This window comes from Mustela erminea, chromosome 18 (assembly GCF_009829155.1).
Source record: "Mustela erminea isolate mMusErm1 chromosome 18, mMusErm1.Pri, whole genome shotgun sequence".
NCBI classification, from domain to species: Eukaryota; Metazoa; Chordata; class Mammalia; order Carnivora; family Mustelidae; genus Mustela; species Mustela erminea.
In genome coordinates, this window is record NC_045631.1 from 60019596 (window position 1) to 60046196 (window position 26601).

Sequence of the window (26601 nt, forward strand, 5' to 3'; positions counted from 1 at the left end):
TCCTCACGCGGGCCTTTATGCACTTGCTTGTGTTTCCGGGACATGCCGTGAACGAGGACGCACGACCACAGCGGGCGCTGGGGGGCGGCTCCTGCTCGTGTGGCTCCGGTCTGGCGTGAAGCATTTCGCACCAGAGCCCGCTGAGTCTGCGTGACGGTGTCGGCAAAGCCTTCTGGTCCTCTTGGGGTCAACCGTTGGGCTTTGGCCATGACTTCGTGCTTCCCTCGGAGCGTTGAGCTCCGCGCCTACGACGGACACCTCAGTCACGTCTTTGCCGCGGCCTCGAGCGCGTCCCCGCACCCCACCTCCACCCCTTCTCTCTCACCGCCCGCCGACAGCTTCTCCACGCACCGCATTGCCGATCTGTGCTCCTGTGCGGCCCTGTCCCCCGGACCCTGTGTCCGCCCAGCTCCTGCTGCTAACCCCGCCGGCCAGCGCATTCCGGCAGCCCTCAGGCTGCGGCAGCAGCTTCGAGCACCACTGATGAACCGTAGAGAGCCCACGAGCCCGTTGAGGGAGGAGGGGGAAGTGGTGTTGCAGCTGGTCTGGAGGGTGCACAGCTTGCAGGGCTAGATCCCCAGCTGTCTGCCGCGGTCTGAGGGTTACCCCTCTTTGGGCTGCTGCAGTGTGGTCCCCGTGGTGACTCTGGCCTCCACAGTCACCAGGCAGCCGGCACGGACATGTGACGGTGCTCCTTGGATCCGGGCCCCCACGGCTGTGAGCGGTGCAGCGCCACACGGATGTGAAGCCAGGGCCGCTGTCGGGAGTTGGGTTAGTCAGGCGTCCCTGCACGCCCCTCATGTCCTTGCGGCAGAGGTCACCGGCAGCGCTTCGCTCCTTGTCTGCTGTGGGCAGGGGCACCTTCCGGACAGGGAGGGCTGACCGGGATGGGCACATCTTGCTGCCATGGGGGGTGTGGGTTGCAGGGGTGGGTGTTGTGGGATCGTGGGAGGAACACGCACTTGTTGAATTGTTGCTGTGTCGCTTCCTAGAAATGGAAGTGGAGCGGCTAGCGCGGAACCGAGGGTTTGTAACTGAGAAGGGAGGCTCAGCGGGGAGAACAGGACAAGGCAGCCTGTGGCTCCCGAGGGGCCCGGTCCTACACCACCCGGCACCCCTGCTCTGGGCCCTCCTCCTGCCCACCTCTGCGCACGGACTCGCTGGCAGTATCGTGTTTTTACCGAGAAATCGGGCTTAACTCTGTCCTTAACAAGCCTGTCAGGGATCCGGTCTGTCCTCTTCCCGATGAGATCCGTCTCCAGGTGTGACAACTTGCGAACGAGGACCGGGCGCTGCCTGTCTGCGTGCTAACCCTGCCGCTCAGACGTCTGACAGCGCCGGGTTCCTGTGCTGCGCGGCTTCCTGAGTTAACCCGGAGCCCCGGCGATGCGAGGCCCGCTGGGGAGGGAGGTTGGGGACGCGTGAGGAAGTGCCGGCTCCGGGAGGGGAGACGCTACGGAGCCCGCGGCGGTGGGGTGCAGAGTCTGGGGGCGGCCGCGAGGAGCCCACCGTATGCGCACCATATGTGCCTGGGAGGGCTGTCAAATCCGGCTGCAGCCAGATGAGAGCGTCTGATCCAGGGGGTAGTCGCAGACTGGAGGGGAGTGGCCGCTCTGCTCGCTTGAATTCGTTCCATCGCGAAACCAGATGGCGCCGTGGTGGTCGTGAATCGGCGCTCACGATGGCTGCTGGGTACCCTTCTCTTAAATGTCAAGGAGCTGCTGGCTGGTGTGCTACCGGAGGGAGCTTTGAGGCGTGGGGACAGGACTTGCGGCGCGCAGGAGGGAGCAGTCGCGCCCCGTGTGGCCGTGTTCCTGGCCTCTCTCGCTCAGAGGCCGGGTCGCCGCTCCCGCGCTGTCGCGTGCGTCGGTACTGTAGCCCCTCCTACGGCTGGGTGAATTCACCGGACGGACACACCACATGTGTGTGTCCGGGTGCTGATGGACACTTGTGCTGTTGCTGCCCCTCGGCTCTCGCGAGTGACGCGGCAGCGAGCGTCTGCGTCGAGTGTCTGCGGGACGCGTGCTTTCAGCTCTTTTTCTCCCCGGGTGGTGGGTGACTCCGTGTGGACCTTTCTGGGGAACTGCTGGAGCGGCCGTTCCATTTTCCATTCGGGCGGTGGGCGAGAGCTGCTTCTGCCCGTCCTCACCGACACTTGTCATTTTCTGTGTGTTTTGTTTTAAAACTGTTACCGGGAAACTTGGGTGGCTCAGTTGGTTGCGTGTCTGCTTTCATCTTGGGTCATGATCCTGGGGTCCTTGGATCGCTCTTAAATAAATACAGTCTTTAAAAAACCCACTCTTACTGCAGCAGCCGTGCTGGTGGGTGTGCAGAGGCATCTCTCTGGTTTGGGTTCGCCTTTCCCTGGTCACTAGGGACGGTGAACTCCTTTCCCTGGTCACTAGGGACGGTGAGCTCCTTTCGCGAGCTCTTCGGTCGCTCACTTGCGCAGCTGCTTTGGGAACATTCCGTTCTCCGGTTGGGTTATTTGTCTTCTGTTGAGTTGTGAGAGGTCACATGGAGATTTTTAAACTGACGGAGCCCGAGTTTTTGTTGGGAGAACTAACGTCCTTTTCCGGTAATGTGCTATCTGCGGACAGGCTCCTCGCAGCGTTCTGAGGCCGCAAATACTCTCTGGCCTGTTCCATTTGTCCCACTTATAAGACGTTTATTAAGAGGTTCTAGGACGACAAGAGCACACGGACTGTAATTAGTATTTTAACGTGTATTCCGCATGGTTCACGAGGCGTTTGAGCTTAGAAAGCGGTGGTCGCTCAGCCCGGGCTGCATGAGGGAGAAACTTCCTGTCGAGGTCAGCGGGTGTGGAGTGGTGGGGCGGTGACCTCTGTGGGTTGGGGGGGCCAGCAGCCGTCAGGGGCACTTCCGAGCTGGTGGCTGGTCACCAACGTGCTGTGCCCCCGGGTCTCTTGTCTCCTTCCGCTTTACGAATCCTGCATCATCCCTGGACCCCTCAGTCCCCAGTGACTGGATTTTCTTCTCTGATGTATTTGTCTGTTGGACACGTTTGCTGATTGCCTGCTTGGGGGAGGCCCTGCCTGGGTGCAGGGTCCCGGTACGACCCCGACGCTGCCCCGCTCCACGGGGCTCACACTCTGGTGGTTGTCCCCCTGCGTCCTGTCACGGTCATGGTTTGTGAGGCCGTGAGCCCCCGGTTCTGACCTCACCTTGTGACCGCGCCCCTCGACGGCTTCAGCCTCGGCTTTCTGCTGGCTGCGTGTTTTGGTTGGATCTTCAAGATTCATTTCCCCCAGGAGAGTGTTCCCTTTTCTCTAGTGGGCCAGGCTATGGGTTGGAAAGGCACGTACTACCCCAGGGGACAGACCAGAGGACATGCAGAGGAGAGAGTAAGGCCCCCACACCCCGTGCCTTGAGCACCCCTGGCTCCCTCCGCCTGTGGTTGGTCCACTCTGCCCCTGATCCCACCTAGGCTGTGTGGCTGCCCCCCAACTCCGTCTCACTGCAATGAAGGGAGCCCCCAGAAAGCTGGTGGGTACCTGAGGGCCCCTGGGGCACACCTTGAGTTTGATGCAGGCAGGACAGCCCCTTCCGAGGCCATGAGCCTGGTGCATGCTGTGAGGGCCCTTCGTGTCCCCGTAAGGAGGTGTGCTTGCCTGAGGCAGATTCTAGCCTGCCTTTCCCAGCGGTTCCCAGCAAAGAGAGACTGGTGGGTCCAGCGTACCTCGTGTTTGTTTAGGTATTTTGCATGGTCCTGCGTTCACGGGCTGGTCTGTGGATGGATCCCACAGAGACCTGAGGTTCCCACCCATACGCGGCTGTGACCCGGGGGCCCGATGACAGAGGGCTGATTTGGCATGTGGCTGATTTGGCATGATCATACAGGGCTCCTGTCGGGGGCAGGGGCATGTAAGAGCTGCGGGTAGGGCAGATTCCTTGATGGATTTTTAGTTCTAAGTTTTGCTTTTATAAAGACAGTTTTAGCCAAATTTGAGTAAAATCCAAGGAGAGAACCCAGACAGTTGAGAAGTACCCCAGGCTTTGAGGAAATTGAAAGAGTCATGAAGGACACTTTGCAAAACTGCGAATAAATAGGGAAGCCTGAACTGGGTGCAGAATTTTCCAGGAGAGTTAAATGGCCATGATTGACTTCAGAAAAGATAGAAAATCTGTAAACATGAGAGAAACTGAGAATGTTACCGAAGGGTCTGCCCCGAGTCCTCTCGGGCGGAGGTGCGGACTCCTCCATGGGACTGGACGCGGCGGTGAGGCCGGCGCAGCTTATGCTGGGGGCGCTGGCTGCGGCCTCCAGTCCGAGGGGCAGTGGTTTTGTTGTGATTTGGCTGTCTTCATCCGAGTGTCGGTCGCCATGATCAGTGCATGACCACGGGTAAGTGGACACCGACTCACTAACCGAGAGGGCTGCAGGCAGCGGACGAGATCACGAGTTCTGCTGTCCTCTGCTCAGGACGGTGATGGTCTGCGTGGTGGGGTCCGCACGGGATGCCCCACTGTCCTAGCGCTCTGTCTCTCGCAGGAGCACAGGGAACTTGGGAGCAGAGCAGTCTAGGGCAGTTAAGTGTGGCCCAGGGTTTTCTAGGCCTTAATAACCCCAAAGAAGTCCCTTTGTTTACAAACACTGTCCTTCGGCATTCACCTGGCGGCTGGGGGACCGGTGTTCGCCCCACTGAACACTTGTGACCTTGGGTGAGTCTCCAGAATTTATTTCAGCTTTGACACACTCTGGTTCTGAAAGGGGTTTATTCTCATCTACTTAACCTGGCAGAAAAGTCCGTGTTATCGAGGACAGCCAGATTATCTTCTTGAAGGTGAGCATTTTGGACAATGTTGGGCCTCATGTCCCCAAAACACAGGCTTCGGGAGCCGGGCCTCATTCTGGGTCTCTCCATGTTTTCCTGCTTGTGAAATCAGAAGCGCCTTCTTTTCACAGCTGCGCTGCTCCTCGTTTTAATGCGACTGTGTTTCTGTTTGCTCGGCTGATGGGAGTTCTTTACCATTGACGTTGAGGGGGACAAGGAGCAGGGGACTGGGGCTTGTGGGACTCTGCAGACCCTGGACATTTGTACGGGGGGCTTTAGCCGTGGCTCACTCGGGGTGGGGGCTCCAAGGGAGAGCGGGTCTCAGCTTTGCTGAGTGGATGTCGGCTCCCACAGGGCCGGCTGCCTGGAAGGAGAGGCCACAGTCTCCAGGTCTTGGGGCCGCATCTTTTACCCCTTGGCTCACGTCTGTCTGTTGCATCTGGCTTTGATCACCAGTTGACCTGCTGATTCGCCTTTGAGTCCCCAGAGCACTCGCAGGGGCTCGGACGGTGAATGCACAGGGGATGGGAAGCCTCTTCATTTCCCGGGTGGCCTGAGCCGCTCTGCTCGGCTCATCTGGGGTGCAGCCGGGACTGCAGATGGCCAAGGGGGCCCTGCGCGCGGGTGGGGGTGGTCTCTGGAGGCCGGCCCGTGCACCTGCGGGTCGCAGGGGTCCTTGTCCTTGCGTTGGAGGATCTCCGTTTCCTCTCATGTAACGGTGGCACACCTGGGTGTGCGTCTGGCTTCCTCTTTCTAAGTTTCGTCTCAGCTGCTCTTCATTGTCTTCTCCCTTGACTGCCTTCGCACTCATCAGGTTTCAGAACGCTGTTCCCCTTCCCTTCCCTTCGGGACGCAGTGGGGAATGCGTGCTGGGTGCGGGTGTCGGGGTGCCCCCAGGGCAGCTGCGCGCCCGTCCACGCCCCGTCCTTCTGCCGGTGCCACAGGGCGGGGCCCCAGCTCGCTCTGCTGGCCCCAGCCCACGCGGCTGCCTGCGAGGTTGGTCCCTGTGTGACTTGTGCCAGGAGGCAGCGCAGCTGTTGTTGGGGCGGCCGGTGGTACGCGGGTGTACGCATTTACTCCCCGCTTTGGGCACTCTGTCCCCTTCCTGCTTCTTTGTCTTTTCTGGGATCATTTTCCTTCAACCTGGAATGTTTAAAATATTTTGTTGTGAATCTGCTGACAACACGTTCATTTAGTTTTTGTTTATCTGAAAATGTTTTTGGGGGGGTTGGTGGGAAGGGGCAGCGGGAGAGGGAGAGCTATAATCCCAAGCAGACACGCCTGCGGAGCGCGGAGCCCAGCGCGGGGCTCAGTCTCCTGACCTTGAGATCATGGCCGGAGCAGAAATCAAGTCGGACGCCCGACTGACGGAGCCGTGCGGGTGCCCTGGGAATGTTGTTATTTCACCTCTGTCCAACCTGAAGGACAGTTTTGCTGGGTGTGGAACTCCAGCAATTTTCCTTCCAGTTCAGAGGCGTTCACGCGCGCTGCTTCCTCTGCAGGCTTCCACCATCTTCTGTTCAACAGCGGCCGCGCGACTCCCCGAGTGTCTGCTCGCGGCCTTTTCCACCCAGTACCGGGCGCTCGGAGGTGTGGCTACGGGGGCTCCTTGTGTGGGGGGCTCCTTCACGGTGGGCTCGCCGGCTGTCGTCAGTGCCCTGCAGACTGTTCTGCGCGCCGCCTCCGCGCCGGGAGCTGTGCTGGCAGCGTCAGACCCTCCGTCCTGCCCCGAGCACATATTTCTCTCCGTTCCGTGTTGTTTCGTCCTTCCGTGCGCTTGTCCGTTGCGTGTTGTTTCGTCATCCGTGCGCTTGTCCGTTCCGTGTTGTTTCTTCCTTCCGTGCGCTTGTCCGTTCCGTGTTGTTTCGTCATCCGTGCGCTTGTCCGTTCCGTGTCATTTCGTCCTTCCGTGCGCTTGTCCGTTCCGTGTTGTTTCGTCATCCGTGCGCTTGTCGGTTCCGTGTTGTTTCTTCCTTCCGTGCGGTTGTCGGTTCCGTGTTGTTTCGTCATCCGTGCGCTTGTCCGTTCCGTGTTGTTTCGTCCTTCCGTGCGCTTGTCCGTTCCGTGTTGTTTCGTCATCCGTGCGCTTGTCCGTTCCGTGTTGTTTCTTCCTTCCGTGCGCTTGTCCGTTCCGTGTTGTTTCGTCCTTCCGTGCGCTTGTCCGTTCCGTGTTGTTTCGTCCTTCCGTGCGCTTGTCCGTTCCGTGTTGTTTCGTCATCCGTGCGCTTGTCCGTTCCGTGTTGTTTCTTCCTTCCGTGCGCTTGTCCGTTCCGTGTTGTTTCGTCCTTCCGTGCGCTTGTCCGTTCCGTGTTGTTTCGTCCTTCCGTGCGCTTGTCCGTTCCGTGTTGTTTCTTCCTTCCGTGCGCTTGTCCGTTCCGTGTTGTTTCGTCATCCGTGCGCTTGTCCGTTCCGTGTTGTTTCGTCTTTCCGTGCGCTTGTCCGTTCCGTGTTGTTTCTTCCTTCCGTGCGCTTGTCCGTTCCGTGTTATTTCCTCCTTCCGTGCGCTTGTCCGTTCCGTGTTGTTTCCTCCTTCCGTGCGCTTGTCCGTTCCGTGTTGTTTCTTCCTTCCGTGCGCTTGTCCGTTCCGTGTTATTTCTTCCTTCCGTGCGCTTGTCCGTTCCGTGTTGTTTCGTCCTTCGGTGCGCTTGTCCGTTCCGTGTTGTTTCTTCCTTCCGTGCGCTTTTCCGTTCCGTGTTGTTTCGTCATCCGTGCGCTTGTCCGTTCCGTGTTGTTTCTTCCTTCGGTGCGCTTGTCTGTTCCGTGTTGTTTCTTCCTTCCGTGCGCTTGTCCGTTCCGTGTTGTTTCGTCCTTCGGTGCGCTTGTCCGTTCCGTGTTGTTTCTTCCTTCCGTGCGCTTGTCCGTTCCGTGTTGTTTCTTCCTTCCGTGCGCTTTTCCGTTCCGTGTTGTTTCGTCATCCGTGCGCTTGTCCGTTCCGTGTTGTTTCTTCCTTCCGTGCGCTTGTCCGTTCCGTGTTGTTTCGTCCTTCGGTGCGCTTGTCCGTTCCGTGTTGTTTTGTCCTTCGGTGCGCTTGTCCGTTCCGTGTTGTTTCGTCCTTCGGTGCGCTTGTCCGTTCCGTGTTGTTTCGTCCTTCGGTGCGCTTGTCCGTTCCGTGTTGTTTCGTCCTTCCGTGCGCTTGTCCGTTCCGTGTTGTTTCTTCCTTCCGTGCGCTTGTCCGTTCCGTGTTGTTTCGTCCTTCCGTGCGCTTGTCCGTTCCGTGTTGTTTCGTCATCCGTGCGCTTGTCCGTTCCGTGTTGTTTCTTCCTTCCGTGCGCTTGTCCGTTCCGTGTTATTTCTTCCTTCCGTGCGCTTGTCCGTTCCATGTTGTTTCTTCCTTCCGTGCGCTTGTCCGTTCCGTGTTGTTTCTTCCTTCCGTGCGCTTGTCCGTTCCGTGTTGTTTCGTCCTTCCGTGCGCTTGTCCGTTCCGTGTTGTTTCTTCCTTCCGTGCGCTTGTCCGTTCCGTGTTGTTTCTTCCTTCAGTGCGCTTTTCCGTTCCGTGTTGTTTCGTCATCCGTGCCCTTGTCCGTTCCGTGTTGTTTCTTCCTTCCGTGCGCTTGTCCGTTCCGTGTTGTTTCGTCCTTCGGTGCGCTTGTCCGTTCCGTGTTGTTTCTTCCTTCCGTTCGCTTGTCCGTTCCATGTTGTTTCTTCCTTCCGTGCGCTTGTCCGTTCCATGTTGTTTCGTCCTTCCGTGCGCTTGTCCGTTCCGTGTTGTTTCTTCCTTCCGTGCGCTTTTCCGTTCCGTGTTGTTTCGTCATCCGTGCGCTTGTCCGTTCCGTGTTGTTTCGTCATCCGTGCGCTTGTCCGTTCCGTGTTGTTTCGTCCTTCGGTGCGCTTGTCCGTTCCGTGTTGTTTCGTCTTTCCGTGCGCTTGTCCGTTCCGTGTTATTTCTTCCTTCCGTGCGCTTGTCCGTTCCATGTTGTTTCTTCCTTCCGTGCGCTTGTCCGTTCCGTGTTGTTTCTTCCTTCCGTGCGCTTGTCCGTTCCGTGTTGTTTCGTCCTTCCGTGCGCTTGTCCGTTCCGTGTTGTTTCTTCCTTCCGTGCGCTTGTCCGTTCCGTGTTGTTTCTTCCTTCAGTGCGCTTTTCCGTTCCGTGTTGTTTCGTCATCCGTGCCCTTGTCCGTTCCGTGTTGTTTCTTCCTTCCGTGCGCTTGTCCGTTCCGTGTTGTTTCGTCCTTCGGTGCGCTTGTCCGTTCCGTGTTGTTTCTTCCTTCCGTTCGCTTGTCCGTTCCATGTTGTTTCTTCCTTCCGTGCGCTTGTCCGTTCCATGTTGTTTCGTCCTTCCGTGCGCTTGTCCGTTCCGTGTTGTTTCTTCCTTCCGTGCGCTTTTCCGTTCCGTGTTGTTTCGTCATCCGTGCGCTTGTCCGTTCCGTGTTGTTTCGTCATCCGTGCGCTTGTCCGTTCCGTGTTGTTTCGTCCTTCGGTGCGCTTGTCCGTTCCGTGTTGTATCTTCCTTCCGTGCGCTTGTCCGTTCCGTGTTGTTTCGTCCTTCGGTGCGCTTGTCCGTTCCGTGTTGTTTCTTCCTTCGGTGCGCTTGTCCGTTCCGTGTTGTTTCGTCCTTCCGTGCGCTTGTCCGTTCCGTGTTGTTTCGTCCTTCCGTGCACTTGTCCGGGCGTTTTCTCCCGACCACGTCGTAGTCACAGACGCTCTTCTGCTCTGGCATCCCGTCTCCTGTTCAGCCAACCTGCCGACTTTTATATATTCCGTCGTATTTCTCTAGTCCATAATTTCCATTCGGCGCTCTGTGGATTCCTGGTCTCTGGGGACACCTTGTGCCTTGTTACTCACCGTCTTGAACACATCGGCTATCTGTGCTCAGACGCCCTTTCTTTTTACGTGACCATCTCCGAGCCTGGGAGGCGTGTTTCCAACGGTGCTGACTTCTGGCTGTGTGCACCGAGTTGTCAGTGCTGGCGTGGCCAGGTGTGAGTTCATGGCGTGACTGGACGTAGCTGGACGTGGTCTGTGTTTCAGCCAGCTAGCGGAGGGGGCTCAGTCCTACTGTGGAAGGCCTGTGGATGGGGGTCTGGACCTGGAAGAAGCCCCAGAGACCACCGTGGAGATGGTACGCCCCCCACACTCCTGGCCCGTGGTGAGGCTGAGTAGAAATGTGGAGTTGGCGCAGAGCGTACCTCCAGGCGCATGCGAGAGGCGTGTGGGCACCTGAGCAGAGCACGCGAAGCGAGCATCTTGTCTGGCTAAGCTGATTGCAGCTCTGGTCCCAGGTATCGCGTAAGAATTCCAGCCGGTGACAAAGCACCATGTCAGAGCTAAATGGTCAGTGTTTCTTTTTTTTTTTTTTTCCTTAGTGACGCATGAAGCAATGATGCGTCTTACAATTTTTGGCATCTTGAATTTTATGGAAAAAAAAAAAACCCAACGTCTATTTTATACATCTATCATAGCCATACTTTTTGAGGAGCAGAGCTGGGGACAGAATGGGGCTCCATGGAGGTTAAGAATGCAGAGAATCCCACTCTGCCCTGGGGGCTCTGCCCCCTGCCCGTTTTCCTGTTGTCTTTGGACTCTGCTCTCTCTCAGCAAAGGATTTGCAGGGATCCTGCCTATGTGGCTACGGAGGCCAGGCAGTGACCGACTCATAGTCACCACGCTCCTGTTAGGTGACAGGTGATAGGAGATCCAAGTTAGTGTCCTTTGCCCAGAAATCCTGGATGCAGCCAGCCCCTCAAGCCACGCTCCCCAGACCGTCTCCGATGCCCCCCTCTCTTCGACTGCCAGGAGTGGAGGGGACAGAGTGGGGGCTTGAGGCCAGTCGTGGTTGGGTGTGGCCGACCTGGTGTAGGTTAGGTTTCCGGGCGATGGGAAGTGAGTTGTCAGAGTCAGTATTGATCCTGGGGCCTTCGGCGGGACACATGGGGAGGGACAGACAGACACGAGGGAGGATGGGGGGTGCGCACGCAATGTTGCGTCTCAGGCGTGGGGTTGGACCTGAGTGGAGCCCCAGACTGGCCTGCTCCTGGCCCAGTGCCCGATGCCTGGGGTTCTGGTGGGGCTGATGCACAGTCGTTCCGTCAGCCTGGGGAGAGGCAGCTCTTTGCAGCCACAGCCATGGCGCGCTTTCCCGTTGCAGCGGGGCTCGAGAGACCTGACGCATCCCTTAAGGTTCTGACGAGTTTCCAGTTTCCGTTGCTGTCGGGAAAGAGCGCTTAACCTGAGCGTCTCTTGTGGGTTCGTCGAATGGTACGTGAGAATGCGGCGCCGGTTGTCACGCTGTCACCAGGCCCTGTGCTCTGTGGCCCTGACGCGGGCTGTGACGGTGCTGTGGCGGCCTCGGGGTGCCGGGCCCGGTACTCTGCGCCCCCAGAGACTCTGCGCCCGCGCAGCTGGGCTGCCGGGATCCAGTCAGAACCCCTGACTCGCGGGTGTTCAGGAAGGTCCGCACTGGTTCTGGTTTTGTAGATCTCACGTCTCTTCGGGTTTTGGAATTTAGAACGTCCCTTTTCCTGCGTGCCATCCCGCAGACGCCTCTCACAGCGGTCAGCGGACGCCACGCGGAGAAGGGATCGTGCTGACACTCTGAAGGCGTTGGCTGGGTGAGCCCCGAGAGCTGTCTGCACCCCTGGGGTCAGAGATCACTGGTCCCCGGGAAGGACAGACTCCCCGCCCGGGCGGCTGCGCGCAGCAGGTCTGGTCCTGACGTGCGGGCGGAGGGTCACAGGCTGGGGCACCTGCCCCCTCCCGCGCGACACGGTCTCCGAGACACGGCTGTCTCGTTGCACGTGTCCGTTGCTCGTCCTGGTCCGTGACCCGGGAGCAGCGCACGGTGTGGCTGCACCACGATTTGTGGGTCCCTTCCCCGGCGGGGCACGTCTGGCTGATTCCCAGCGGTCGGCTGTTACGAAGAAGGGCGCTGTGGATGTCCGTGTGAAAGTCCTCGTGTGGGCGCGTGTGTGCATTCTCTCGGGGACCCCGGACTGGGACTGCAGGTCGTGGGGCGGCTGTCTGTTTTCTGTTGTGTTTTGCAGGCAGCTCTAAATTGGAAGGTGGCAGAGGTCCTGTTTGTCTCTGCAGAGCCAGTGGTCTGCAGAGAAGCCTCGTTCGCCGTTGTCTCCATGGGCTCTGCAGACGCGCAGGTGCGCAGGCGGGAGCCGGGAGGCGTCCGGCTGTCTTTGCGGGAACCCTCAGGCTGGGCACGGGACGTCCTCTTGCTCTCCAGTGGTGCGCATTCCCCAGCGGTGCGGAGGAGGCGGCCATGTGGGCTTATAGATACGCACGGTTTAGGAAATAATAGCGTAATTGCTTTGACCCACTGCTGGGCTGGAAAAGAGAAGGTGACCCCTTCGGAGGCCCCCCGCAGCGGGGACTCGGTGGACTGGCCTGTGGGCCTTCCCTTAGCGTTCTCCAGGCTGGCCTGCGCTCGCAAGCACGGCCGGCAAGCCCCCGAGCAGACCGCGGCCCGCCACGGCGCTGGTTCCGAGCTTTGTCCTGGCCGCCTGGGGCTCTCAGGACCCCACTGCTCCTTGCAGGTTCTTGCCCCTGCTGGGCCCAGAGAGCCCAGAGAGCCGGCCTCCGTCCCTCCCTCCCTCTCCCCTCCCGGTCTCTCCCCTCCCCTCCCCTTCCTTCCCCGGCCTCTCTTCTTCTGCCCTCCCTTCTCCCCTCCCCTGTCCCCCTCCCTCCCCTCTCCCTCCCCTGACTTCCCTCCGTTCCCCGCCCTCTGCCCCATCTCTCCCTGCTCCTAAGGAGCACTTTGTGGCACCCAGTCCTTGGCCGGAGCCGCGGGAGGTGTTGGTCAGTGAAGAGCTGAGACTGAGGAAGGACGCAGCTCCCGTCCCGGAAGGAGCCGCGCCTCTTCTGCGGCGGTGAGAGGAGCGAGCATTTATGATCACGCGGGCTGTTAACATGTATAGGGTTCATTTGCTTCAGAAAGACTGGAAATTCTTCTTACAAGGAGAAGTGTGGTTTTATAAGTTTTATGTCCAGAATATCGACACAGTTTTAATCGCGTTATTCCTCAAAAGGAATCAAAAAAGTTTTGTCTTTTTTTCTGAGTTACGGAGACCTTCTAGATTTTGTCTCTTTTTATTTTATTTTTTGGGCAGCATTCCTCTTTTCTTCCCTCATTTTTCTCTGCCAGTTAAAGTCCTTGAAAGGAAATCTCTGAGGTACCGTTGCCGTTGCTGAGCAGGGGCGCTTGGACTGGGGCCTGCGTCCCCTGGGATTCCTCCTCGCTGTCCTAATTAGCCCAGCGCGGCTGCTCCGCGTCAAAGACTCCATTCTCGGAGCAGCGGTGAGATGGGGGACAGGAAGCTAATCGGAGACCCTGCTTAGTTACTGGGCTGCGTCCTGACCACCGTTCTGAGAAATTTCCCCCTAAAAGTGGTGTATCAGCCCCTCGAGGAGGACCTTTGGAGGAGTGGCGAAGTCTCACTTGTGCCGGCCGGGACCGCTCCTGGGCTTGGCCTCCAGGCTCTGTCCCGAGTTCTGCGTCTGTTGTGACCTGTGACCGTCTGTTGTGATCTGTGATCGTCTGTTGTGATCTGTGACCGTCTGTTGTGACCTGTGACCGTCTGTTGTGACCTGTGACCGTCTGTTGTGACCTGCGACCGTCTGTCGTGACCTGCGACCGTCTGTCGTGACCTGCGACCGTCTGTCGTGATCTGTGACCGTCTGTTGTGACCTGTGACCGTCTGTTGTGACCTGTGACCGTCTGTTGTGATCTGTGACCGACCGTCACTCACAGGACTCGCGGGGGGTGAGGAGGAGGACGGGCTTTTCATTTTCAGGGCTTCTCTCCAGAGAACCACATTTCCCACCTCTTTCAATATGAAATGCGTGGTATTACCTAAAAATCACCTTTCTTCAAATTTGGATCTCAAAAATAAATTGCTTTGATTATTCCCCTCTCTTCCTGGTATGAACTTGAGACGACTCTGTTCCCTCCCGTCTTCTGGTGAAGACACACGCGATGGAGGGAGGGAGGGTCCCAGGACAGGCGGCTGCTGTCCTCCGGGCAGACGAGAAGCTTGCTCAGCTCACAGGGAGCGGAAGTGAGACGGCCGCCCGGGGAGAGGCAGGCACATGACTCACGCCGACTTGATTCTGCGCAACAAAATATTGAGTGTTTGCCATATACGGGGCACTTTGCTTGTTGCTGTGGTTGTGAAAATACGATGCTTCCTCCTGGCAAGGGACGGCATGCCTTGTAGGGAGAGTAGACGGTAATTCGTTGGTCGGTGCATGCATTTAGCAGCAGCATGTCGGCATCGCACGACTCTCAGACTCTGAGCAAACCAGATGCGGTTCCTGCCACTGTTTATCATGGCGTCTAGCGGGCACGTAGCAGCCTGCCGTCGCAGCAAGGGGATGACAGCAGGCCGAGAGAAGGGCCCGAAACGAAGGGTCCAGTCCCCGAACAGGGTGGCGGGCGTCCTCCCTGGAAGAAGTGTGGAATCCCGTCGTGTTCCTGACCGGAGGCTTGCTGGCCACCGTGCTCCCTGCCTGTCCCCAAGGAGGCGTTAGATCTGTTCCAGCAACTCCCCGCCATCACCATGCTGTGCTCAGAGAAGGGGTGGGGTCGCCGCCCCTCGCCGGTGCGGGCTGCTTGCTTAGGGCACCGTCGAACTAGGGCGTGGACATTCCCGGTAGCCTGGACGCTCGGAATGCTCACCCGCCTCACCTTTCCCAGGCTGCCGGCCTGAGCAGACTCTCCTTGGCTCCTCCCCAGGCACCGGCCGACCTCTCCAGTCTGTGTCGCTGTCCCGCCTCCGGGGCCACTGCAAGGCGGAGGAGTTACTAGTCTTCCAGCAGCCGAGGGAAACAGAGTCCATGGTGTTGGCGCTTGGGGCGGGGGCCTGCACGTGGCTGGGCAGCTGCGGTGCTTGGGGACACTCCCTCCCAGCCCGAAGCCCGCTTGTGTCCCCGGAGCGGGCCTCGACCCTTGCGGAGGCGGCGTTGCCAGCGGAAGAGCAGCGGATGCCCAGGCCTTTGTCTCTAAGCTGCTCTGTGCACGGAGCCACAGCCGGGAGGGAGGCATTCCCGCTCCCCGTCTGAGCACTTCTCTGGGGTTCGGTGCTGCGTGTGCTCGCAGCTGAGGCCTAACTTCCCCTGTGCCCTTCGTCCGCTGTCCCCCTTGTCTGCCGGGGCCAGGACAGCAGGGCGTTGGCCACCCAGGGACAGGGCTTCCCGGGGCAGGTACAGGGCTCCTCCCTCCGTTCTGTCCTCATGCAGTTTGGCACAAGGTCACAGTGACCAGGAGAGTCTCGGTGGGCCGGGGAGGTGGTTGCCACCACGTAACGTGGCTCAGGCAGTAGCGGGTTCGATTCCCACCGGTGGCCCCATGTTCCGAAACAAGAAGCTTCCTGTGACATCTGGGGCACGTGCGCCTGGGCCAGAGTGACCTCAGCTGGGAGCCCGGAGCCGAGGGCCTCCGTGCGGGATGGAAGCGCGAGGCGAAAACCCAGGTCACCCGCCGGGCTGTGGGCAGATGCAGCTCTCTGGCACCGAGTGAGAGCAGGAGAGGCAGGGCCGCTCCACGGGCTTTCAGGACAGGGGCCCGCGGGGTGGGCTGGCTCTCGGCGGCAGCCCGTACGTGCCGGGTTCTTCCTAACCCCGCTTCCCCTGTCACTCGCCCCTGTGAAGTGCAGGGGCGAGTTTGTGTCATTTTGGAAGCGTGAGGACCCGGTCCTGACGACGCTGGGTTCGCAGAGCAGACAGTTTTTGTGGGAAGGTCTGGAGAGGAGGCGGCGGTGGCTCTGTGGGCTCCGAGGCGGGGGTTTGAGCAGGGGGTGGTTTCTTCCTGTGTCCCCCACGGCACAGGTTTGTGCCAGACAGAGCCCGCGGGGGCGTCGTGGCCCTCGCTGCTGGGGACAGAGCTCACAGGGCAGCGCCGTGGAAATGAGCCTCACGCCCGTCCCCTAGACCCGCCTGGCGCATCGTTGGTGTGACGAGGGTCGCCAGCTCATGTTTGGAAGGCAGAGTGCCCCTTCCTTGTCTCTTCTGAGAGAGACAGCTCAGAGCTCGGTGCTTCCTCTGCTGTTCCGTGTTTCTTCTCTGCCCGGTGTCCTGGCAGCCCTTCTCATGATTTGTTTTCCTGAGCTGGGGCTGAGTGTGGCCGGGGTCATGGCCACCCGAGGGCTGACGCGCCTGGTGGGGCCTGCTGTGCACCCGGGGCCGAGGCTCCTCTTCCTTCTGGTCCGAGCGCCAGACACACCGCCTGTGTCCACAGCAGCCCTTCCGCACGTTCTGTCTCCTTCCCTGCGCAGCGTTCAGGGGGCGACGGGTCCCCACTAAGGGCAGCAGGTTAGGGCTCCCGGTGGACGTGGCGGCCGACTCCTGCCCCCGTGTGCCGGGCTCCCTTGCCGCTGGGGCCTTCCCTGCGAGGCCGGGCGTCTGCGCTGAGCTTCTCGGGGGGGTGTAGGGGGCGAGCCGCCGGCTCTGCTGGCTCAGCGTGAGCTTCTCGGGCTTTCCAGGACCCGGGGGTTCGGGGGCAGCACTCCCCGTGGCGGCGGTGGAGCCGCGTCCTGGCTCTGGTCGCTCCGGAAGGTCCTCTCGCCCTTCCAGGGCTCCGAGCTCCGCGGCGTGGACTCCCTGCGCCGCTTTCGTGCCACCGCGCTCCGGGCGGGCAGGGCCTCCGGGCGGGGCTGCAGGCGGGCCCAGCCGCGGGCACACGCCCCGCGCAGGCCTGCTCGTCCGCGGTTGCTGGCTGTGCGGGGCCCAGGCTCGGCTCCTGACCTGGGTGGTCGGGCCTTCTCCACTCATGCGTGTGTTGCCCCTGAGCGCAAGGCACGTAGCCACGAGGTCTCCTCTGTCGGGGGGCAGGTCCCGCTCAGCCCGAGGAGGACCTGCCGTGAGCGCGGTCCCGGCCCTGCCCTCGGTGTGCGATGCCGTGGGGCCAGCAGGGTGGCCAGCGCGTGGCCCAGCCCTTCACTCCTGCCCTCCGACCGCCTCCTGACTCCTGCTCTCACTTCCAGAGGCGGGGCACACTCTGCTTGTCCTCTCTCCCTTCCCGCCACGCCTGGCCTCAGCCCGTTCCCCGCCCGCCCGCTGTGCCCAGCGCCGTCATCCCTCCTCGGCCGGGGCACGGGGCTCTTGAGGGTCATGGCTGTGGGGGCGCGAGCATGTGTATGTGACAGGCTGTGGGACTGTGTATACGCGTGGGTGAGTGTGTATGGGAAGGAGTGGGACTGTGTGGGACTGCGTGCGTGTGCACACGAGTGTGTAAGCGAGCGTTCCTGATGAGGCGTCTGGGTCCACTAGAGTTCTTGCTACTTCGCAGCTGCTCCCCTTGGTATGTGACGTGTGACGTGTATGTGTCCCCCGTGTGACATGTGTGCCCCCATGAGACGTGTGTATGTGTGCCCCCGTGTGATGTGCCCCCCTGTGTGACGTGTGTGCCCCATGTGATGTGTGTGCCCTCCGTGTGATGTGTGTGCCCCCGTGTGACAGTGCTGAGCCGGACAGTGCAGTTGGGAAGTGACATCTGTGGTGATTTCGAAGAGGCTGGGATCCCTTTAGAAAAGGTGTTCGGGACCTGGGGTGGGGCGGGTCCCCCTCACAAGAAGGTAAGAGGCCAGCGCTGCTGGTGCTCTCGTGCTGATGCTCTCTGGGGCCTCCCGTTTGCAGTCTCACTGCTCTCCAGGCCTGTCCGATGTCTTGTTTTCGTCCCGAGTCATGCCACTTGGCCACGGAATCACCTTTCCTTCTTTGAAAACGGTGCGGACGGTGGGGAAGGGGCTGAGGCGTGCCTGATGCGCTGTGCACGGCGGTGACCGGGGGACTTGCGGGTGGCAGGGCTCCCCGCAGCCTTGACTTGAGAGGCGCTGCTGTAGCGCTGCACGCCCTCGGCTGCGTTCCAGCAACGCCTCACGTTGTGCGTCAAATCCATGGCTTCTGTTTACAGCATGATGGTTGGTAGACGGGTTTATCTTTTCTAAAAAGGGCTGGTGTCACAAAGTAGTGTCTGAGCAGACACTTCCTCGACTGTGAAATCTGTTCTGATTCAGAGACGGAAGGAGAGGAACAGCGGCCCTAGGTGCTCCCTCCGCGGCCGCCACGCTGGGTCCTCGTGCTCACGGCTTCAGGGTTCGCTTTGGTAGAATTCCTAGGGTGCGGCGGGGGGGGGGGGGGCAGCATTGTAAGTAAAACTGAAGTTCGTTCGCTCACTCACAGTCAGACTGTCCCAGAGTATCATTCCGGGCTGTGGCCCTGGCTCCCAGCAAGGATTCTATGCTTTTGGTCACCTCGTGGTCCAAGATGGCTGCCGGGGCTCCAGCTACTCCAAATGCATTCCACCTTGCAGACAGGGAGAAGGAGGGAGGGAGGGCCCTCTCGTTACCGTTAAGGATGGTTGCACTTGGCACCTTCATGGGGAGACTGGGAAGTGGTTTCTGAGTGGCCCTGGGCCCACAGCAAAATGGGCTTCTGTTATTCAGGAGAAGGGTGGCACGGATACTCGAGGAAAGTTGCGGTGTCTGGCGTAAGCACATTCCGGGCTGCCACACCAGAAGGCCCAGTGTGCGTCAGTAGAGGAGAATGAATTATGCTGGTGGCAGTGCCCGGGAACCAGGAGGCAGAAGAACTGAGTGGCCTGCTGGCTTTGGTGAGGACCTCACCCCCTGGCTCTGGTCGGGGAGTCACATGGGAGAGGTGTGGGACATTGGGGGTGGCTCATGGTGCTCTCTGGCGCCACGCCGAGCTAGGGACCACCCTCGGGACACTCCTCGCTGCTGAGCGGACCTGGCTTACGTGTCATAAGATTATTTACTGCTTGTAGGCACTTTGTATTATGCTGCACATTCCGGAAGATTACTGTAAGTCTTGGCTTAGCTGATTTGTTTCTGCGAAGACGGCTCAGGGAGAGGACTGCCAGAGGGTACTAGACACTCGCGGCTGGGGACAGGAAGGGCTGCACTCTCCAGGGACCTCCCCGCTGTAGAGATTTCCTCCTTCTACTGTGGGAGTTGCCGTGGGGTGACCCTGCCACTCACTGGCGGTGGGGCCCTGCACACAGTTTTTTCCTCATCAGGCCTCAGTTTACCCATCTCTGTGTACCTGCTAGTAACAGAGGCGTTGGTGACATCAGTGACATCGTGTGTATAAAACGTATTCCCTAAACATCAGTGATGAGTATCTGTATTCAACGTCCTTTATGCGCAGGAGCTGGTCATACTTCGCGTTAATATTTGCTTAGGTTTTCCCAGGGGGTCAAAAAAAGCTATAAAAAAGTAAAAAGGTTAGGTCATTGTAAGGTCCGTCTTTCTGAAGTTCAGAAATGTAGAAGTTCCAGAAACGAAGTTTTCCATATTTGGTGCCCAGCCTTACTTGGCAGCCCCCCAGACCTGAATGCTGCGAGCCCGTTTCTAGCAGTAAAGGGGAAGAGCCCAGCGACAGGGCCGCTGCAGGTCTGTCCGCAGACACTGGCGCTGTTTAGACATTCGCAGCTCCCATGCGTGTGAAATACAAACATCCGGAATTCTCGACCACGTCTGGGGCCACGTGGAGGATCAGGGGCTTGACCCTGTGGGCTGTCGCGCCCTCTCCCTGGTGCCCGGCTTGTTGCTGATGTCGCGTTCCCGGATTCATTGTTCGCGTGTAACATCCAGTGCTCCACGCAGCTCGTGCCCTCCTAACCTCTCCAGTCAAAGTAAGTCACATGTCCACGGCCAGGGTGTACACGGGACACAAACGCACTGAGTTTCTGTGGTGTCCTTTGGTGGACTAACAGATTCAAACCTGAACAATGAACAATGAATAACAATGAATCGGGGAACGCGACATCAGAAACTAATGAGGGGCTGTATGGCGACTAACACAACATAAAAAAGATGATAAAAAATAAAGAATTTTAAAAAGAGGCAAACAGAGGCAGGACAAGCACCTGCATACAGGCTCCTCCTCCCAGAACACCCCCTCCTCCACGCCCAAGCCACTGTTTGACTCTTCTCTGTGTCTGTTTTTGGGGGCCTTTCTTTCCTTAGGGCTTTGTGGATTGATGACCGCGTGCACAGAGTGAATTTCCTTCTGTCCATCTTCCTGGGACCCCGTGATCTTCTGAAACTTGGGTGTTGGCACCTTCTGTCCATTCTGATGGCTTCACGGCCATCCTCTGCCCAGATGTGCGCCCCGTTCCCTGCTGCATAGGACCTCGCTGAAGCCATGTTGGGCCTCCGCACTGTGTTTCACGCTTTCCTCATTAACCCCGCGTTTGTCTGTTCATCCCTTCGTCCCTGTGCTCACAGCCTAGTCCGTTTCTTGAGCTCCGTCTTCCAGTTCACGTGCTCCTCCTTCAGCTCTGTCTAGTCTGTTGGGAAGCCTTTCCACTTCTATTTAAGATCTAAGAGGACATTAAACTTAAAAAAATCCCAATCGTTATCTGTCACACCTGCTGTCCTTGTCTCGTGTCTTCGTCTCTCTGGATTCCCACAGTCTCCGTGCGTCTGCTTTGGCTAGCATTCATTTAGTTGGCTTTTTGTCCCGGAGTACTGTAAAAATTTTGACCATGAATTATTTCCCTTTGCAAATTTAACTACATAAAATCTTTGAAGCTTGAGATGAAGTTGGTTTTTTTCCTTCCAGAAATTATTTTGGTTTGCTTCTGTTGAGCACTGGGGGCCCCGACAGCTAAGGTTACCCAGAATCCTGGCCGAGGGTCTTCATCTCCCACCTCGGTGGTATAACTTTACAGATCCAGGTCAAGACCAGTTTTTCCCTCTCTCCACTTGCTCTATGAGGGCCAGAGATGGGACTTTCCTTCTCATGGACTCCCTGCCTCACCCGGGGCCCAGTGCCTGGTCGCTCCAGCCGTGTGTGCTCCTGCTCCGGGCTTGGCAGCTGCTGTTCCGGGAAGGCCGGCTCTTCCCATTCACACGTGTTGGTTCTGACTTCAGTGTACGGTCTGGGCATTCTTGACTTCTATGCCTGCTCATCCTGGTCTGGAAGACGGCGCCCCGCTCCCAGCTGCTCCCACAGCTTGTAGCGTAGGGGAGCCCAGGGCTTAGGTCCGCAGGGCGCAGGACGCCTTGTCACCAGTGGCCTGTCCGCTCCTGCAGACACGGTGTCCTTCTTGCTTCTCCAAGGCAGCAGTGTCGGCTCTTGACCTTAATGCTGAGCGGGATGATGAAGTACTTTAGAGAACGTGAATTGTACTAAATCAAAGTGGCTGAATGGCCTAACCCGGCAGTTCCGGAAGAAAAAATAGCCAAGTGCCTGTTATCAAGTGTAGGCATCTTCAGTGATGGACTCCGCTTTGCAGTAGGTGGGTAATACTGAGTTAACCTAAGGACTGAAGCTAGTTCCAGAAAGTACCTTCAGTGAGTGAGAGGTCAGAGAGAGGAGGGGCAGTTTGTCTGTGCAAAACTTGGGACGTCCTGCTTCGGTTTGTTGACGGAAGGTTCCAGAAGATGAAAATGTTATGGATGGATGAGTGCCGAATGGGACTAGATGAGTCAGAGTGTTTCTCACAGGGACTTACCCCCAGCTTTGATGTAGATGGTGGAGAACAGCGTCGGGGAAGGGGACGTGGCTGACGTGGGAGGAGCCGACCGCGCTTTCGGGTCCGTGAGCACAAGCCCCAGCCGGGTAACTGGGGAGCAAGGCCCCGAGTCCTCTTTGAACGGACGCATCAGCAGGGCGTGAAGTAGCGGAGGCCATGTGACCGTGGCTGCTCCCTGAGCTGAGCTGAGCTGGGCGCGCCTGTCGGTGCGTGCCGAAGATCAGCAGAGCAGCCGGCGGGAAGTCAGGTGTTTTCGGGGGACGCCTGGACGGGCCACAGAACTGCTCTGGCTTCGTCCCCTCGCGGGTCTCAGGAACCCAGGAGGCGCGGCAGGTGCCGGGATGGAGCCGGGAGCAGGCGTCCCGATTTCCGGTCAGTGGTCTTCATGCAGCACCGCCGGACACCGTTCTGTCATTGAGGTCAACCCTGCGGGGAAGTTGGGTGTTGATAATCAGTTTAAGGCAGGTCTTGAAAACCTGAGCAGGAGAAAGGTGGCAGAGCTGGGTGAGAGCCCCCTGAGGCACCGTCTGTGGTCACGGCCGGCCAACTGTCCCCGGGAATCAGGGAGCGAGATGCCACTTGCTTGTTTGTGTGACCGGTTCTTGTGAGAAGCTCTTACCGTGGTGAGGACACGCCTCCATCTGAACATTTGTTTTTTAGGGTGTGCTCCTAGAGAAATTTAGAAATTCTGTGCTTTTCAGATCAGTGTAACGTCTGTGTTTGAGCTGCAGCAAAGGAAGTGTGACCCTGTAACTGTTCAACAGTTCCTAAACTTGGACCTGCTCTCCACCCTGGCGACGTTTGGGAGGGGTTTTGGCCCCTTGAGGCATCGTGATGGCTTTTCGCTGGCCCCTGTGCGAAGTGCAAGCTCTTCAGCTGGGCCTGGAGGGGCTCCCGCTCTCGCTGTGCCCATGCCGGACCCCCAGCCCAACCTTTGGTGGCTCAGTGTGCCCGGGCTCCCTGCTGCTGCTGACCGGCGTTTTCTTCCTCGGTCCCTTGGACTCTGCTCGGCCCTCAAGTCTCGTCTTCGCTGTCGTTTTCTGTGGCGCCATCCCTGAATCCTTGACCTGTACCATCTCTAGCAAATCACTACACAGACACTCGGAGAGCGGCCTGCTCCTTCCCTGTCCCACAGGGTGTTACTTTCACTCCGTGAGATGTTCTGCACCAGAAGACTTACCATCCTCGTCGTCTTGGGGTCAGTGCTCACGGGTCTCCAGGCTTCAGGAAAGGAATGGGGACTTCCAGGTGGCTGAGGACAGCGGGGGTGTCCTCCATTCCTGTCCCCCAGCCTTTCCCCCAAACAGCTCAGAAGAACAAGAGGGTGAGATTCAGCTATACAAAAACCAGGCCCTCGGCGTAAAAGACACAACGTGCCCAAACTTGAAAACAAGGAAGAACCCAAATCCCTCCGTGTCGTGTGTGGTGCTCCCTTGCTGTTCCTTCCCCACTGCGAGGCTCTGCAAAGCAGACCAGTAGAGACCACAGGCAGCCCAGAAGCGAGCAGGGGACGGGCCTGCGGCTTCCCTGCAGGAAGATCAGAAAGCACGGGGCAAGAGTCTGGGGAGAGCGGGGCACGGGCTACAGCGGTGGGCTCAGTGCGGGTGAGAGCCCGCAGGAGAAGAGAGAAGACGGGAGTGTCGGCGTGTGGGCACGAGTGGAGAAGAATCGGCGCGTGGGCACGAGTGGAGAAGAATCGGCGCGTGGGCACGAGTGGAGAAGAATCGGCGCGTGGGCACGAGTGGGGAAGAAGCGGCGCGTGGGCACGAGTGGGGAAGAAGCGGCGCGTGGGCACGAGTGGAGAAGAATCGGCGCGTGGGCACGAGTGGGGAAGAATCGGCGCGTGGGCACGAGTGGGGAAGAAGCGGTGCGTGGGCGCGGGTGGGGAAGATGCGGCGCGTGGGCGCGGGTGGGGAAGATGCGGCGCGTGGGCGCGGGTGGGGAAGAAGCGAAAGGGAGAACCCAGGGTCTTGTGCGGCAAAGAGAACCCCCAAATCTGAGACCACGTGACGAACCCTCACTACCCGGACAAACCATCCCGAAAGCCGGTGGTGCCAGATGTAGCCTGTCGCCTTTCTTGCGAAGAAAGATTGAGGGGAGCTTGGCCGCAGGCATCGGCTTCGATGTTGTGTGGTTGCTGGTGTGCCGCGGCAGAGCTCCAGGGAGAAGCGTGGCGGGCGTGTGCACAATGCTGAGGTAAGCTGGAAGCTCCTCCAGAAAGCCACGGCAGCTGCCCCAGCGGAGAGGCGCCCGCTGCTCCTGGCGAGCGCGACTCCGCTCTCTCAAGGCTCGCATCCCCCGAGCTCAGGAACGATTTTGTGCGGTTCCAGCAAAAACACCAACATTTTTAGAATGTGGAGTCGCCCACGTGGATGTTACCGTTTGCGCGGGAACACAAACCTGAAGCAGAGCCAGGACGCGGGCTGCTGCCGTCGGCGGCAGAGGGGACCCGGGGACCTGGTCTGAGCGGGACGGAGAGCCCAGGAGACCCGTGCGCACAGGGAGGTAGGGGGTGTCGTCCACGACAGGTCAGCGGAGGCAGCGTGACGTTCCGACAGAAGGCTCTGGGACCACGGCGGCCATTTGGAACAAGGTACAGTTCTAACCAGACGTCACCCTGTGTAGGGCAACGAGCGACACGCGGGTCAGGATCCAACGGCAGAAGGTGCAAGTGCACAAACACAGAAGGAAGCCCGGGTGGCCTCCTCCGGCGTCCGTGCAGGGCAGGCTTTCTGGCTGGGGGAGGCGCAGGGCGTGTGGCTGGCCACCGTGGGGACAAGCAGCTGCCCCAGAGCGGGGGGGTTGGGGGGGGTGGGCCGCACACCCCCGCAGAAGAAAATGGCGCTTAGAGTGTGGAAACGTGTTGAAAATCGTCACTGGAGAAGTCATTCTTCACTCAGGAGACCGTGGGAGTTAAGAAGGGGGACAACACGCCCTCCTGGCAAGGCCGTGGGGGGCGGCCCTCCTTTGGGGCCGGGGGCCCATGCCTGGAGACTCCGCCTCTGGGCTCTGACCCTGAGGCCCACCTGCAGAGGACAGACACGTGCTCAGGGTTGCTGGGGGGTGGGGAGCCCTGCTGGCGGCAGGCAGGTGTCCTTGCCAGAGGCTGGGATTGGTCTGGGAAGGGTGTTGAGGATCCGCCGAGGGGTCTCTAGGTCTCTGCACGGAGGTGCGGACTCGTCACGGAGGGCGGAACGGCAGCTTGTCGGCGTGGGAACGGCTCTGCCTCCGTCGGGGGTGCGAAGTGCTCATCCCCGGCGAGCCGGTGTGCTGGCCCAGCCAATCAGGTGCCAAGGAGGACACTCGTTGCCTCTGTCCTCTTCCTCGTAGAACTGGGTCTCACCCGTCGGAGCGTGAGTCAGTGTCAGAGACCCGAGCTGAGGAACATTCTACAGGGTAGCTGCCCCGTGTTTCCCGCAGCTGTGAATCTCGTGCACGACCCAGACCGACGACCCGCCACGGCTTGGGGCAGATGGCGAGGCGTGAGGACAGACACCCTGGGGGACCGGGACCGCGGGCCCGACCGCCGGAATTCGAGGAGGGCCGGCGGGTGCGCTGAGCACATCTTGATTTCAGGCACTGCTCGGTCGGCGGACACGACACGACTAGCCTTGGGATGCTGCGCAAGGGCGAGCTGGGGATTCTCTGCTGGGTGTTTAAAACGATTTCAGGAGAAACCAAGAATGCCGTCCGTTTACAGCTGCGCTTTGCACAGCATCTGACACATAGCAGACAGCCATTCCCGCGTTCTAACTCAAGATATGGACACTTAAAAAAAAGTGCCGGGGGAGGGTGGACGGAGTCGGGCTGGGAATCCAGAACGATAGGTTGGAGTCCCTGCGGACTCCTGGCGTCACGAGCTTCAGTGACTCCTGCTCTGGGTGGATTGGAATCTTCCAGACACGTTTTCTACTCGCGTGTGTCATCGCCACCCTCTGCTTCCGAGCTCGTGCCGGTGGTTTTACTGCCGCTGTGCTGGGGCGATTTTTCCTGATCGCTTCTCTCCAGTGAGACTGCGTCCCGCAGCACATTTCTCCCTCACTTCCTGAGAACTGGCCTTGCTCGCTCTTCCGATTTTCCGTCTTCTCCTTTTTCCCTGGATGAGCTTGGCTGTCTCGTGCATTAATGATAGAAAAGACAGCCGTGGGGACCCGTGTCCCGCAGGAAGAGTCACGGCCCACCCGAGGCGAGGCGCAGCCCCAGCAGCTGCACATCACCCACATCCTGATTTTCCCTCCTTGATTTTTTTTTTTAACCTGAGTTAAGATTAGAGGGGGCAGTGGTCGTGGTTAATGATGTTATCATAAGTTTTTATTTCCTCTTTCCATCATTTAGGGCTGAGGAATATTAAGATTCCTTTATAAACTCAGTAAGTGGAAGTAGGAAGGGTTACGCGGGGAGCAACACACCTTGCGGGTCGCCGGCCCTGCTCACCATGCACAGGAGCGCGTGTGGGCGCGTCGGGTGAGCCCTGGCCCAAGGTCGTGGCTCTCAGGGGCGGGTCTCCATAGCACCTGCGTGTACTCTGTGCAGGGTCACGTGGCCTCATCCCGTGACCGTGGTCTCTAAATGCTGGCCGTGGGGTGACAGCTTTCACGTTCTGACTGGGGTCCGTGCCTCCCTAGGGAAGGAGCGCCCCTGAGACTTGTCTCAGACCGAATGCCAGCCCGGGGTGGGGGGGGTTGAGCTCGCGCGGATGTCCCCTCTCTGTCCGGGCCTGAAGGCTCAGCGCTGCCCAGGGCACACTGGGTACGTGTTCTGCATGGTTGGACTTCATTTGCTCGTTTTCATGAAATACTTAGCCAAATAATAAGATGATAAAGAAAAATTTTCTTGTATTTATGATCTTCTTTCCTGTTATATGAACAATGATGAATGAATTTGTCTAAATACTATGTCGGTGTGTTAAAATATTGGTAAGTGATAGGGGATCTTCCTGTAGTGTCCATCAATCAGTTAAGTATGTGGGGGGCTGGTTGGTCCCTAGAAGATGTTTATCCACATCCTAATCCCCAGAACCTGCAAATGTTACCTCTTATGGCAAAACAGTAAACATTACTTTATGTGGCAGAGATGGGACCCCATGAAGGATCTTGAGGGGAAGGGCTTATTCTGGCCCCTCTGAGTGACCCTAAATGAAATCACATGTACCCTTAGGAGAGAGAGGCCAGGGGCCTTGTGACAGACCCAGCAGAAAGGGACATGTGAACCCAGAGGCAGACATGGGAGTGAGGTGGCCACAGGCCAAGGAATGGCAGGACATGCTGCCCACCACCAGTGGCTGGAGGACGCAGGGAGAGGACTCGTGCCCAGAGCCTGAGGACAGTGTGGCCCTGCCGATGCCCTGGTTGGGACTCTGGGCC

At 58.9% G+C, this 26601-nt stretch overlaps 1 protein-coding gene across 6 annotated transcripts in view; it reads left to right on the forward strand.

Annotated features, from left to right (window-relative positions):
- The window catches only part of RPTOR (regulatory associated protein of MTOR complex 1), a 306996-nt gene that overhangs the window by 80181 nt on the left and 200214 nt on the right, over positions 1-26601 (forward strand). The window contains exon 1 of one of the 6 annotated variants that reach the window (XM_032322467.1): positions 2645-2812. The exons of the other annotated variants lie outside the window; for them this stretch is intronic. Within the exon in view, the coding sequence (XP_032178358.1) occupies positions 2735-2812 (78 nt within the window). The 5' untranslated portion in view covers positions 2645-2734. Of the gene's footprint in view, positions 1-2644; positions 2813-26601 lie in introns of those variants that run through there. 6 annotated transcript variants of the gene reach the window in all.